Source organism: Lissotriton helveticus, chromosome 12 (assembly GCF_964261635.1).
Source record: "Lissotriton helveticus chromosome 12, aLisHel1.1, whole genome shotgun sequence".
NCBI classification, from domain to species: Eukaryota; Metazoa; Chordata; class Amphibia; order Caudata; family Salamandridae; genus Lissotriton; species Lissotriton helveticus.
The window spans coordinates 72,940,319-72,955,379 of record NC_136073.1 but is presented as its reverse complement, the minus strand read 5'-3'; the positions used below and the strand labels follow the sequence as shown (position 1 = coordinate 72,955,379).

Sequence of the window (15,061 nt, the reverse complement as noted above, 5' to 3'; positions counted from 1 at the left end):
GATTCAACGATGTTAACAACATACAGTAAAGTAATCCCACTAGAGGGAACCAATTTGGAAGAAATTGTGTAATTTACCAGCACACATATGTTTGAATGGATGTGAAATAATGGTAATAAGCATAATAATGAGTAAAAGAAATGTAAAGGATTGTATATGTAACATAAAAACTACATCTCCCAGAAAGCATAGAGGCGCTGGCAAACCCCAAACAGGAAGTGATGTGGAATGTAATTAAGTATAACAAGAAGGGGGAGCCAAGTGGTCGGTTGATCGTGAGCAAGGTATTTGGAATACCGAAACGCGTAGATCTTAACAGCTGCCCTTGTCAAATTCTTAGAGAATGTGAAAAATAAAAGAAAAATTGCAAAAAGGACCTGTGGAGTGCGACCCAATTTGTTATTCCAGCTGGAGGAATGGTGTGGGGATTGTGAGCAGCGTGGTTCAGCTGCAGGGCGCCGCACCCGTTTCGAGCGCTGCATCACGACAAATGGAACCGGAGTGGAGGAAATATATATATATATATATATATATATATATATATATTTTTTTTTTTTCCACCTTGAATCCTTGCGTATTCCTTTTGAATAACGCACTCGCATGTTTTTTAGTTCCCCAAATGTTTTATTCCAAACATATCCAAAGGTTTAAGGAGACAACCTACGCGTTTCACTATCGCTGATCTATATATATATATTTTTTTTATTTGACAATCAAGTACATGTGATGAGACATTGGCGGCATATTTTTAAATGCTCACGTTATTCCCATTTGGTGGATGGCATTGTTTCACATTCAGTTATGCATTTATTCACACGGTAATGGTAAACTTTGCAAACCTTACTGTTTTGCACTGTGCAATTGATTTAGTACACTATGTGTTTAATTGTACTATTGCTCAGTTTCATCTAAAGGAGAGCATGTACTTACTGCTTAGAGTGGACACAGCAAAAGCGTGCAGTTTATTATTTGGTTTATGTTTATCATTGCTTCAAATGGGAAGGGCTACATATGCTGTGAAACTAATGGCGTCAAATTAGATTGACAAAGGCTTCTTGCAAGCCGAAACGCGTCTCTCTTATCTCAGGGGTTGAGGGTGGACCTGAGAAATAAATATTTGCCTCATCTTTACTACCTTGTGTCCATGCTTTCGTCCATGGATGTGTCTGTGGAAGCTGGATTTTGGTTTTATATATATATATCTATACTACTAGTATAAAGAGAGAACAGAAACCTTTTGGCAAGGTAAACTCGGGAGCCACAGCGCCAATCCACACACCCAATACATTGTTGGAATCCTCAGGGTGTGTAGATGGACATAGGCGACATAAAATAAAAATAAAACGTAAATTAAAAAATTTAAATTTACAAACAAAGTAGTCCCCTAAAACTAGCGCCGGCCGCGACGTAGCGCTGACCGCGACCTAGTTGTGCGTGATGACGACAGGCGTTGAGGAGCGGTGACAAGCAGCGAGGAGTGGCGGAGAAGTCCGGAGCTCGGGGAGGAGCGGCGCATCAGGTAAGGCGAGGCGGGAGACGGTCTGGGCAATGTCGGGGCGGGCGGGGGCCCGGGAGTGGCAGTGAAGTCCGGAGCGCAGCTCAGGTAAGGCAGAGGCGGGAGGCAGGCGGGCGGGGGACGGGAGGCGGGAGGTGGTCTAGGCAATGTCGGGTCGGGCGGGGGCCCGGCCGGGACTGCACAAAAGCCAAAAATGCTGCCCCCAGCCCCCTTCTGCCCCGGGGCGGGCTGCTAGTATATATATATATATATATATATATATATATTTATCTATATCTATATATATATCCAGAGTGTCCAAAGCTTGAGGACGCCACTCCACGGAGATAAAGTTCAACATGAGCTTTTATTTACCAAGACCAGCTTGTATCATCCAGAGTTAAGATTCAATGTCCTTGACGCGTTTCGAGGCACCCTGCCTCTTAATCATAGGGAAAGCAGTCAGTTCACAGTTGCGCACCACACTCATTTATCCCAATTAGCATTCTGCAAACAGGTGAATAATTGTTGTTGTTTGCTGGGAGTTGTAGTGCCTCAATACATCTCCTCCAGTGGGGGGTGATTTACTGATATTATTGTCCACTTATGGATTTGACTACTGAAGTCAACTCCATAGGCGTGAGACTGGATCCAGAAATGTTTGTGTGAGCGGTACCCCTGCCTGCCATCAGATGGCTCTGTTTAGTTCCACGCAGCATCATCAACGTTGGATGTGACATCGCAGTCAACTATATAGGTGCCACCCAGGCATGCGGACATCAGTTCTTTTCTTTTCGTTCCAATCAGGGCTGAAATGGAGAAGAGCTATCCCTCTGTCTCTTTTTGGCAGACTCTTTTTCGACATTTTGTTGAGGATTTATTCTTGTGTGTCAAGAGAATGTCCTCTAGAAAGGTAGATATCAAGCTGTGTGGCACCTGTCACCATGCCATATCGGTTCCCGACCCGCACCTTGTGTACTTGAGCATGACCACTACACAAAGTCCTGCTTGGACTGCTGGGCCATGGCGCCAAAGGCTTTGAGGGAGTAGTCACTGAAGCTTCTTGCGGCCTGGCAGTCGACTCCAACTAGCACAATGCCTAGGTGGTCTTGATCCCAATTCAGGAAAGGAAGGTCTTTGGACTTCTTCAGGAGCCCCAAGTCTTCTTCTGGACACTCGGGGAAAAAGCACCAAAATAAAAATTGTGGGGAAAATCGACGTTACAGGCATGGTTGTGCAGAGCCGTTGCCAGGTCCGACTCTACAAAGTGCCCTGTTTCTGGGGAACAGGGTGAGCCCTCTCAAATAAAGGTTTTATGAAGCCATGCACCAAGTGTTTGAGCGGAATGAGCCCTCAGGTGCACCTTTGGGCCCTGAGGGGTCAGAAGAGGCTCATTAGGTTCCACGCCAATGGTCTGGCCTTGGCTTCAGTGGGGTCTCATGGATCAGATCCAATGTCTATGAATATGCAGAGAGTGAACAAAATTAACATCGGAGGCAATGTTGTCAAAGGTACATAACCTTTCCTTCAAATTGTTGTTTGCACAATGTGTGTATGTCATTCCTACCTTAAATCTCCCTTTTCCCACTATTGTGAGGTTACAGAGCAGTTTGCAAAGCACTGATAGTAGTTTCTCCTTGTTCTGACCTCTAGATGAGAAGCCAGATGAGAAATGGATCATTTTTGACGGCCCAGTGGACACTTTGTGGATTGAAAGTATGAATTCTGTCATGGATGACAACAAAGTGCTGACTCTCATTAATGGAGAGCGTATAGCTATGCCGGAGCAGGTAAGAGTTTGTGTGCACACTTTTTCTTTCTTTAGAATGGAAATATTCTGAATTCATGTCTTCAGAAGAGTAATTGATCTGTATGACTGAGGTGAAATTCATTGTGTGGGTTTAAGATTACTTTCTGTTCTGATGACCTCTTGAGAGCAGGTTCAATGTCTTTGCACTTTTAAGTTATGTCTCAGTCAACTTACAAGGCACGCATTGGCAAAGCCAATAAGTCTCTGCAATGCCCAAGCTATTAGTCTTGTCAATGTGAATGTCTTTTTACCATGTTGTCTAGCAGCACATCTGCTGTTCAAAATAGCTGAACGTTACTGAAAGCCCACAATCACAGGATGTTGAGCCAACGCCGAGCCTCTTCACACCCCCATGTTGAGTTTACTGTCCTGCAACTCTTAACAAAAAAAGCGATAAGACGTGGCCTGTGATGGCTGCATCATAGCCTTTCTTTCAGTGACTTTCAGCCATTCTGGAGAGCAAATGTGCTGCTCGACACCCCTGCCTAAAGACTTTCCCAATGACCAGGCCAATTGTCCAGGCATTGCCGAGATCTATTGACTTTGCCACTGCTTGTTCGGTGTTAAGGGGGTCTTGCTGAACAAATGTGGAAGTGATACAGAGAAACAGTTGAGGAGCTTTGAAGTGAAGCGAGGATGGAGCATAACAGCAAAAGCTACTGACAGGGGAACTGGGGAACCAGGTTCAACTCTTGGGGAACAGCTGAAATATTTGTGATTTTGGGCAAATTATTTATGGTTCCCTCTACCCGAAAACAAGGAGTGTGTCACTGTGAAATGTAACTTGTGAGCACTTAAAGTGGTCCAATACTTTTGGTTGATGTTAGCACTATGGCAAGGAGGATGATGGAGCAAGTGCTCCAATACCATTGGATCGTGCAGATTTGTTTTTTAATTAAAGTAGCAGCGTCGAGGAAGGTAGTGGGGAGACAGGTCAAGCAGGGAAGCTGGAAGGGTTGGCGAGATGGGCAATCAGTGATGGGAGAGGGTGGGGAAAAGCCCTTCAATACCATCAGCTTGTGTTCAGCGCTATGGCAAGACAGAGGATGGAGCAGGCGCTCCAATACCATCGGATCGTGCAAAAAATAAAAAGACAAGTAGTGTGTTTTTAGAACTTTTTAAGAAATGCATTCATTTATGGACACAAGCATGCCTTTTCGTGATATGTGTACAAGGGATACCGCCTGAAAATACAATTATTTCTGTGGAGTGCTTGAAAAAAAAAGCTCCAGAAACCGAGAACTATGTAAGGAGAGATGTACGGTTCATGCTCTATTGGAGGGCCAAACATAAGAAGAGGGCATGATGCCTGCATGCAATGATGAATGGCATCAAAGAAAATGAGAGCGATGCTGAAGCTTACCAATGGTAGCAGATGGGCGGCTTGTAAGCCCACAGATAGAACACAAGACGTCTCCTCAAGTCAGTGCATGCGCTGTCTGTCTGAGATCTAAAAACATGGCTTATGCAGAAAATGAAAATGCTGCGGTCAGAACACCCTAGCGCTGGAGTTTCCTGTTCCCCAATGACTACTTTTATTTGGGAATCCACACGATGTGGAGACGTGCACATTTTTTAGATCTTTTCAAACAAGACGAGGCAAGATATGGCCAAGAGAGACTTGTCGATTTATTTTATATGGGTGGGTCACACACAAAACAAAAGCTGTTTCTGGGCATTCAAAAGTTTTACAAAAATAACAAAATAACTGGATGCAGAACATCTTCAAATCAGGTGAGATGACTCATTCCACTCCCAGGAGTCTACATATGCTGAGCTTGCTGAGCTTGTTTGTTGAGAACATTTTCTGATGGATATAGCTGCCAATGGATTCCTCACCTTGTGAATATCCCCCTGCACCAGCAGCATTCGGAAATTTTTCGTAGCTGTCCACGCCGACGAGGACGACGTCACAGAAGTATGGCTCCGCTGACGTCACTGGAGCCATAAGAGAGCCTCGTCGGCGTGATGACATCAATTCCCATTTTTCCACGCCGTCAACCCTAACGGGTTTTGTTGCTACATTGTGTTTCTGGATTACTTCTCTCATTTCTTTCTTGAAGATGTTGTCGAGAAAGTCAGGTTTCAAGCCCTGTAGGGAGTGCGGAGGCCATATGTCCATCAAGGACCCCCACGAGGATTGTGTCTAGTGCCTGTCGTCGGATCACAATGTCGAGGGTTGTGCTTGCTGTCGCAAGATGAACCCGAAGGCTTTAAAGGAGAGAGAGGCCAAGTTATTCATGGCGAAGATGAAAAAAGAGAAGAGAGGTCGTAGAAGGTCATGATCCAGGTCCAGGTCGGGTTCAAACTCGACGTCGGGTCATGCTTCGAAGTCAAAGAAGCACAAGAAGAAGAAGAGGCAGAGGATTTTGGAGGAGCAATGTTATCGTGCGGAGGAAGAAATGGGGGAAGGTGAACTTCAAGAGTCAGAGGACTTATTTGAAGGTTTGAAGGAGACAAGTGGCCTTGATATGTCCCCAGAATGGGAGCTTTCTCCTCCTTCTGATGTTCCTTCAAAGATGTGGCTCCTTACCACACAGTTATAAGGAAGACAGCGGAGCTCTTAGACCCGCAGCTTCCTACAGCTGAGTTCAAGTCCAATATTTTGACTGAGGTTCTTCATTCTCCCTCCATGGTAATAGAGCCTTTATTACCTGTCAATGATGCCATCACTGAACCAGTTATGGAAGTTTGGCATAAGCCCTTTTCATCTCCAGCAGTATCAAAATCTGTTGCTAGGAGGTACAGGGCGGCTCCAGGAGATCCGGACTTTCTAACATCTCATCCTTCTCCTGAGAGCCTGGTGGTTCAAGCTGCCTGTTCTAAGAAGTCTTCAGGGGCTTTTCCCCAAGTCCCTGGAGATAGAGACTCTAAAAGGCTTGACCAATCGGCTGAAAAGGTGTTCTCCTCAGCAAGTATGGCCTTGAAGTCGACAAATGACACTTGTCTTTTGGGCCGTTACATTCACGCTCTAATGACTCTGCAAAACAGCTTGCTCCTAAATTGTCTGAGGAGGACAGACAGAATTTTACTGAGGTCTTGGTGGACACTCAAGCAGCTGCACGCCAGGTTATTCAGAGTGGCCTGGACACTGCGGACTCTGTTGCCAGGATTATGGGATCTTCGGTTGCCACGAGGAGGAGTGCTTGGCTCAAGTCATCGGAGTCCTCTCCGGATGTGTAGGCTACTCTTCTTGACCTTCCTTTCGATGGTTCTGGGCTGTTTGGAAAAAAAGCAGATGCTGCCTTAGAGAGGTTCAAGTACAGCAAAGCCACAGCTAAGTCTCTGGGCCTACAGGCGCAGCCTAGAGTTTCCTCTTACAGGAGGTACAGAGGTTTTGGAAGGTCGTTCTTTCGGACCTAAAGGCAACCTCAGCAGCAGCAAAATACCCTGTATAAGTCCTACAGAGGCAAGAACAGAGATCGTCCACAAGGTCGTCAGCCCTCCTCCTCCTCCTCTACCTCTCCCCCTCTTGCCACAGCAAAGCAGCCCTAGATCCACCATTCTGGATCATGTTGGTCCTGTGGGGAGTCGGCTTACCCATTTTCTACAAGATTGGGAATCGGTCACTACGGACCTTTGAGTTCTAGATCTTGTGGAAAATGGGTATGCTCTTCCCTTTCAGGAATTCCCTCCAAATTACCCTCCTTGTCAAGGGGCATGTTCGGAGGACCACCTTCTTCTTCTGCAGGAGAAAGTTCTTGCATTACTAAAAAACGGTGTGATAGAGGTGGTTCCGGAGCAGGAAAGGGGTCAAGGATGCTACTCCCGGTATTTTCTGATTCCCAAGAAGGATGGCAGGTTGCGTCCAATCCTGGATCTCAGGATCTTGAATCTTTTTCTGAAGCAGGAGAAGTTCAAGGTGCTCACCCTAGCACAGGTTCTTCAGGCGCTGCAACAGGAGGACTGGATGGTGTCGATCGACTTGCAGGATGCGTATTTTCATATCCCAATCCTGAAGTCGCACAGGAAGTATCTCCGTTTTACGGTAGGGTCGCAACATTATCAGTTTGCGGTTCTCCCATTTGGACTTACTACTGCACCTCGAGTCTTCACCAAGGTGATGGCAGTGGTGGCAGCCCATCTCAGGAGGTCGGGGATTCCAGTTTTCCCCTGTCTGGATGACTGGCTGATCAAAGCAGACTCGCCAGAGAAGGTGCTTCATCATTTGCAGGTTGCAACCCAGCTGTTGTACAAATTTCTTGATAAAGGTGCCCAAGTCTCACCTGGTGCCCTCTCAGTGCAATCTGTTCATAGTGTGGAAAAGTAAATTCTGCCATGTTCTGTGTCACTACGTGTCATCCATCATATGTTATGTGTGCATGATTAATATGCATATGTTATTCCCCATGTTTGATTAATGACGCAATTACAGTTGTGTCCACCTCTAGTATGCCAGTTTCCAGTCCTCGTGAATACTACGAATATCAGGCCTATGTAAAGCTACGTTGCCACGTCTCTCAGTGTGCACGTTATTTCATTGTAAAGTCCCCGTTTCTAGGCCTCAAAAGGGCCTGGACACCAGATTCAGCTCCTGTCTCCTGAGCCCTCGCTGAGGAGCGATACAGCCCCCACCTGTATCCTCGACCCTTCACTTACTTCCTGCCTCGCAGTGCCCGGCTCACCCTGGCTCTGCCTCTGAGTCTGCCAAGAATATGTTATGATTCCAGTTATCAGTTCAGTCCTCCTTCTCTGCATTCCTAAGCTACTGAACTGCATCAATAGTTTCCGTCATTGTCTAGCCTTCACGTCTCCACGTTAGAGAAATACTGTATTTAATGGTCATTTCATATTCTTCATCACGCACTACATGTAGAATAATGCATGGTCCAGTCTTAGAATCAAGTTAGCCTTCCCCTCCTGACTTCTAGTTTATATCAACATGTTCTCTAAACATCAGATACTAGATACTGCTTAGGTACATGTCGCCCTGACTCTCCAGACTTCAGTCTCTGCTCCTAGCACAGAGTTCATAGCCCCCAGTTTCTCCTAGTAACACGTCATTGCCAGTTTGCGCGCACCACCAGGTTAGAGGTCCCGGCTCCTTAGGTAGCCCCCTCCATGTTTCCGCCCCATTCATGACATATTCTGTTACGTTTGCATCACATGTCTATGTATACGCCCTGTTACACCCACTTTCACCCTTATCTTTCGCGACTGCTACGCGTCACACCCTTTGCTCCACCCACTGCTCCGCCTATCATATGTACTGTAATGCAACTGTTTTACTATATATGCTTGTGTATTGTTATTAAATGCTAGCGCGCTCATCCCAGATCCAGCCCCGGCAGCTGCTGGGCCCTGCCATCCTATTCCTATGCAGGTTGTCCTGTTCCTGTCCTTATGCTGTAATAAACCTGCGAAACTCCTACTACCTCGAATCTTGACTCTTATTTATTGAGCTATCTGTTATTCATTTATACATTCAAAAATAGGGTATTATTTATTTATTTACCACATAATGGCGCCCGAATAGGGACTTGCCCTTTCCCCACGCGCCGGTGAAGCCACGCCGGCCCCCTGACCCTCTGCAGCCGTGACGGAACCATACCGTGCACGTGCAGATATTTCTGCTTCAAGTATCCCTCAGGCCCACGGAGGAGACGGAGGAGGCGGTCCAGCATCCAGACGAGGCGGTGGAGGAATGCGGCGAGTCCCGACCAGAGCCCAAGCCAAGAGTCCAAGGTCCGAGGTATCCGGAGGTCCACCCGTAACTTAAGTCCGAAGTTCGTTGTCCGTCGTCGAAGCAGTCCAGTCCAGTCCGAGGCCTTCCGTTCTTGCTGCCCGGTGAGTACCATTACTGGGGTAGTATCTAGACAGGGTCAATCTAATTGACTCTGGTCCGTGGGTTGGTGGTACCCAGACACACAAACGAAGTGTCCACTTCGGTGGATGCGGGTCCTGACGTGTCTCTTTATGAGACCGGTAAGTTTCGTACTGTTTCAACAGTGCATCTAGTTTCTGTTCCAGTCAGTTCTGTTCTCGAGAAAATTCATATAAAGTCATATATTCTGTGTTCCGTATTCCAGGTGGTATTCTGTTCGAACTGTTATTCATAATGTTCTTCATGTATCTTGATGTTGTGGTATGAGTGAGAAGTGATTTTCGTGTTCATTGTGTATTGTATTGTGTCTAGATTATAGTTCAGTCATGCCGCTGTTTTCAAAGTTACGTCAGTTAAAAACTAGAAAGGGTTTGTTAGAGGAAGCAGTTCCTGTCCCGCCTAGGGACAGTCCAGGTCATTTTATGTATCAGAAGCATGGCATAAGTGCCATACTATATCTAGATTTATGGGTAGAGTATACAAAACAGTTAGAAGAAAAGTATAGATGGCCCGTATCGGGTACATGGGATGCCGAGTGCATCATGCGAGTAAAAGAGGCATTATGGAAAAAGAAAGCCAGACAATCACAGAAAGATGCCATCGAGCTATGGCGTAAAGAAGCTCATAAAAGAACCGAAAAAGAAATCAGAAAGTCAGAATTAAGTAGAGAATCCTCGGAACGAGCACAAGAAAAAGAACTAATCGAGATAGGTGAACAAGTCAAAGCCGAACAGTCAGACAGACAGAGGAATGCCCTCATTAAGGGTATGTATCCTCTTCTTGCCGAGGGCTTGCCAAAAGCGACCCCGGAGGCATCCAGTAATTTTCCGCCACCACTAGTTCCGATCAAGTTACGTCACAAACCAACCGCAGCTGATATTTTCATCTCGTCCTATTTGGACGACACAGTCCCAGAATATGCAAATCCTGTTCCCGCTCCACCAGTCCCTGTAAATCAGGCACTTCCCGTTCCTCCAGACACCGGGGCACCCTTTGCAGCACCTGCTACGGTCCCCCCGGTCCAGCCCGCCATACAAGTCCAGCCCGCATTCCAATTTCCCACCCTGCCAGGACGAAAAGCATCAGTTGATGATTCTAGTCTAGGGGCCGCAGGAGGAGGTCCTCCTCGAACCCCGCCGCCACATAAGCGTTTAACGGCAGCCGAATTACATATGCAAGCGTCACAACGTACGCCCAGACTGTCTGTTGCAGAAATAAGAAAATCCCTTGCCGAATGCTGCTATGACCCAGTCCCAGGCGAAGATGATATGGTTTTATATTCATTACGCGTAAGAAATGTGGCCGAGTATCTAGTCACCCTACCAGATATGAAGGAAGATCTAGACAGAATATATTGTTTCATCCGTACAGGGGAAGATCCAGAAAGTATTAGTGATGTCATGTCCCAAAGGAAAGCTGAGACCCAGCTCATGATATTAAAGTTTCTGATTAATTGTCTAATAAGAGAACAAGATTACCCGTCCAAAAATCAGGCCGAAATGAAAGCCCTGATGAAGTGGAGTAATAGTATAGCCGAGGGTAAGCACAAGACTATCGGTGCTATGGAGAGTATGTACAAGAAAATCCGTAAAGAAATAATAAAGTTACACGAACAACGTAAAGCAGCACAAGTAAACGAGAAAGAAAGTAACTCTGATACTGAAGAGTTAGACGACGAGAATTCCGCCAGAATAGCGTATGTAGGACAACCTAGATTTCCAGATCGCCATTTACGTCTAGAACCCAAGTCTACGTTCCATCATCCAGTACCAGACCAAGGTTCTCTAGAACAAGTATTTCAAGCTACCGATCACATTCTGAAATCACGAATCGGTTACAGTGAGTTAAGTACTATGCATGAACAAGAACTAGCCCGATCAGCAGTCCGATGGATTACTGATTCTACCACTTTTCCAGACGAAATAGTGGCACAAATGTTTCTAAAAATGCCCCCAGCCGAGCAACGACTGGTGGGTATGTATATGATTCAGCACCTCATTACTCTGTATGAGGGTCAACATTCTGATCCAGGTCCGTTACATGATATCCTGAACGAGTTACTCCAGTATAGATGGAGAGGTCTAGGTACCGATTTAATTAGTGTCATTCTAGAACAGCGCCACAAATATAGAACGTTTCTGAACCCGCATTTTGTTCATGTCTCACCCCCAGAAAGTAAACCATTTTACATAGACAGACAGAATCCGTTACGAGAAGTCCACCCAGTTAGAGGAACGGGTGGCGAAATGCAGCGAGTGTTTGTATACACTCCGATCACAAAGATGGAACTTCTGGAGATGAAGAAATTAATTCCCTGTCATGATAAAGATCCAGCAGGGTTCCATAGAGAATTAAAAGACATGCTCCGTATGGGAGAATACACGTATCCAGATATAATTAAAATGTTAAAGGTTCTGTTGCCCGCAGGGGTGTATGAAAAGCTCAAGGAAAAAGACTGGGAGGTGGGAGAGAAAAAGATCGATTGGGCAGTCCTAGAAGCTGAAGATAAGATACGAGTACCAGGTACCGGTCTCGGAGATAAATGTAAAGAATTACCTGAATTATTGATTCAAGTTTTACCCAGATTATTAACAACTAAAAAGGAAGACTGGGATGCAATCTCAGCCTGTAAACAGAAACAAGACGAAGATATTAGTGATTTTTATTCTAGATTCGAGAAATGTTTTAGCATCAACAGTGGCCTCAAGACAAGTAGTGAGTCATACCCTCACCTTTTTGTTACTAAATTAGTCGAGAATTCAAGCCCACCAATTAAAAATCGAGTTCTGAAAGTCGAAAGTACCTGGCAAGCTAATACCCCGTCCCAGATGTTGCAGATGCTCCAATACCACCAGAATAGAATCAGAGAAGAGCAAGAACATGAAAGAAAACGTATGAAAGACACGAAAATGAAAGTACTAGTTGCACAATCTGTTCCTCAAGACAGTCAGAAGAGGGGTCCGAATCAAGCCAGTCATCCTGCAGCTCCCGTTAAAGGGAATTGCAATTATTGTAAACAGCCAGGTCATTTTATAAACGAGTGTGCAGTTCTGAAACACAACATAGGTACTGGTAAGACTAAAGAAAGACCACGTCCGCCTAGACAAGAACAAGTTTCACAGACTCCTCAGTTACAGAATGCACCACAGACAGTTACAGCACCGCAGCCTATCGCTGCAACACAGCATGTCACACAGCAGATGTACCAGTATGCACAGTCTGAGTATCCAGAGTACCAACAGTATTCATGAAACAGCCTAGAGAGGGAGGTAGGCTTGCCTCTCATCGAGATACCTGTAGATCAAGAAGGTCCCTATGTTCATAGTCAAGTATTAGGGAAAGACAGAAAGTTTTTGATTGATACAGGGGCAAGTAGGACCACAATTAGTCACGCCGAAGTTCCAGGGGCTCCGCTCTCAGGCTCAAGAAATGTTTCCCTTGGATTTTCAGGAAAGCCTATCGTAAATGAGATCTCAAAGCCAGTTTCTCTAGAAGTAGGTCCATTGTCCCGCACTACTGATCTGTTACTTACTAAGTCATGTCCAGAAAATCTATTAGGCATTAAAACACTGAAAGAGTTAGGGGCAGTTATATGCTGTTCCCCAGAGGGAATACGATTGTTCCTACGTGACTTTAAGGGTCACTATGTATTACGAGATTTTGATTCAAGACTGTCTAATGTTCCACAGCACTTATGGGCGCAAGGTCCAACTGATGTAGGTTACATGCAAATCACACCCTATCGTGTGACTCTCAAACCAGGTGTAGTGTTACCACGAATCAGACAGTACAGATTGCCACCTGAGGCTGTAGCAGCCTTATCCAAAATTATTGACGAGCTTATTGCTCAAGGAGTGGTTGTAGAAACTGACTCCAATGTATGTAATTCTCCGATCATTCCAGTCATGAAACGTACTGGTCCAAATGCACCCCCAGTATATCGATTAGTGATTGACCTACGAGAGCTTAATAAGTGTATTATTCCTCAGTACCCAGTTGTCCCAGACATCTCTTCCCTATTAACAGCCATTGATTCCGAAGCCACGTTCTTTACTGTAATCGACCTCAAGAACGCGTTTTTTAGTGTTCCCATTCATCCAGACAGCCAGTTCCTTTTCGGATTTTGTTTAAATGGAAGGAGCTATAAATTCACACGAGCTCCTCAAGGTTTCACAGAAAGTCCTAGTATTTACAGTCAAGCACTTAAGAGACAACTAGACAACATTCACATGCCAACTGACACTGCCCTGCTCCAGTATGTCGATGATCTACTGATCACAGCCCGTTCTGAACGTGCTTGCGAGCAAGCATCCCTTACAGTCTTGTATTTCCTAGCCGAGATGGGGCACAAGGTGTCCCCTTCTAAGCTTCAATTCTGTGTCCAGCAAGTGGTATACTTAGGACACTTACTGTCCAAGAGGGGTAGGCAGTTGACACCAGACCGTATCCAGTTAATAGCGAGTCTTCCTCAGCCCAAGACCCAGAAGGAGGTACGTGCTTTTATTGGCCTTACTTCTTATTGCAGACAATGGATTCCTCAGTATGCATTTCTAGCCAAGCCATTGATACAGTTAACGACACAGGAGGCAGCCGTATCGACTGTCCTCCCTTGGACATCTGAACATACACTTAGTTTCAATGAGTTAAAGAAAGCTTTATGCCAAGCTCCAGTTCTAGCGACACCGAACTACAGTAAGCCTTTTACACTTTTCGTTACTGAACGCGAAGGTACAGCATTATCTGTTCTCACACAAGATCAAGCAGGACAATACAAGCCCTGTGCTTATTTTTCGAGCACATTAGATCCTGTAGCCCAGGCTCTGCCTGCGTGCCTCAAGTCAGTTGCAGCCGCAGCCCTAGCTATCAGACAAAGTGATTCCATAGTCTTAGGACATTTCCTGACAGTACAGGTTCCACACTCTGTGGAAGTTCTTTTGAACCGAACACAAACTCAGCACTTGACAATTGCACGTTTAACAGGTTATGAATTGACATTATTCCAGCCACACATAGAAATCAGACGCTGCAACATCCTTAATCCTGCTACACTGTTACCATCAGTTAATTCAAATCCAGCCACACATGATTGCGTGGAAGTAGTTAACATTACGACAAAGCCAAGACAAGATCTGACAGATACTCCGTTACCAGACCCCGACCTGACACTTTATGTGGATGGTTCATGTATGAGAACAAGTACAGGAGAACTAGTCGCCGCGTATGCAGTGACTACTGACACTGAAGTTATTGAGACACGCTGTATTGACACCCTGTCCGCTCAAGCAGCAGAGCTAGTTGCTCTGACACAAGCCTGCATACACGCCAAGAACTTGAAAGTTAATGTCTACACGGATTCACGTTACGCATTTGGAGTCGTACACGACTTCGGAGTGCTCTGGCAGGAGAGAGGTTTCATGACTTCTCATGGAACCAAGATTCAGCATGGTCTCCTTATTCAAGCTCTGTTAGATGCCATACACTTACCGACATCTATCGCTATCATGAAATGCAAAGCACATACGAAAGTTACTGACATTATTTCCCAAGGTAATGATCTAGCAGATCGCACAGCCAAGCTTACAGCACAGACTCTAGACATTCCAGTTAACATAACACACACTCCAGATCCGACTACATGCATGACAGTTAAGGACCCTACACAAGATGTCATAGATATACAGTTACATGCTACTCCCGAAGAAATCAAGAAATGGTCCGAACAAGGAGGGGCCCAGACAGATCAAGGATGGTTAACGAAGGGTAGAGCCACATGGTTTCTCCCCGACTCTATGGTTCAAGTCATTATTAATACCGCACATAGTCCAGCACATTTAGGAGAAAAAGCTATGTTAGACAGTATCCAGAACATCTGGTTCAACAAGCATTTACGAGCTGCAGCCAAGCAGAAAGTCCGTACCTGTATGATATGTTG

General features: G+C 45.5%; 1 protein-coding gene across 2 annotated transcripts in view; it reads left to right on the top strand.

Moving 5' to 3' along the window:
* The window catches only part of DNAH2 (dynein axonemal heavy chain 2), a 3,497,426-nt gene that overhangs the window by 1,648,837 nt on the left and 1,833,528 nt on the right, over positions 1-15,061 (top strand). For both annotated transcript variants that reach the window (XM_078670326.1, XM_078670327.1), the window contains one exon: positions 3,149-3,285. In XM_078670326.1, coding sequence (XP_078526452.1) covers positions 3,149-3,285 — 137 coding nt within the window. The remainder of the gene's footprint in view (positions 1-3,148; positions 3,286-15,061) is intronic.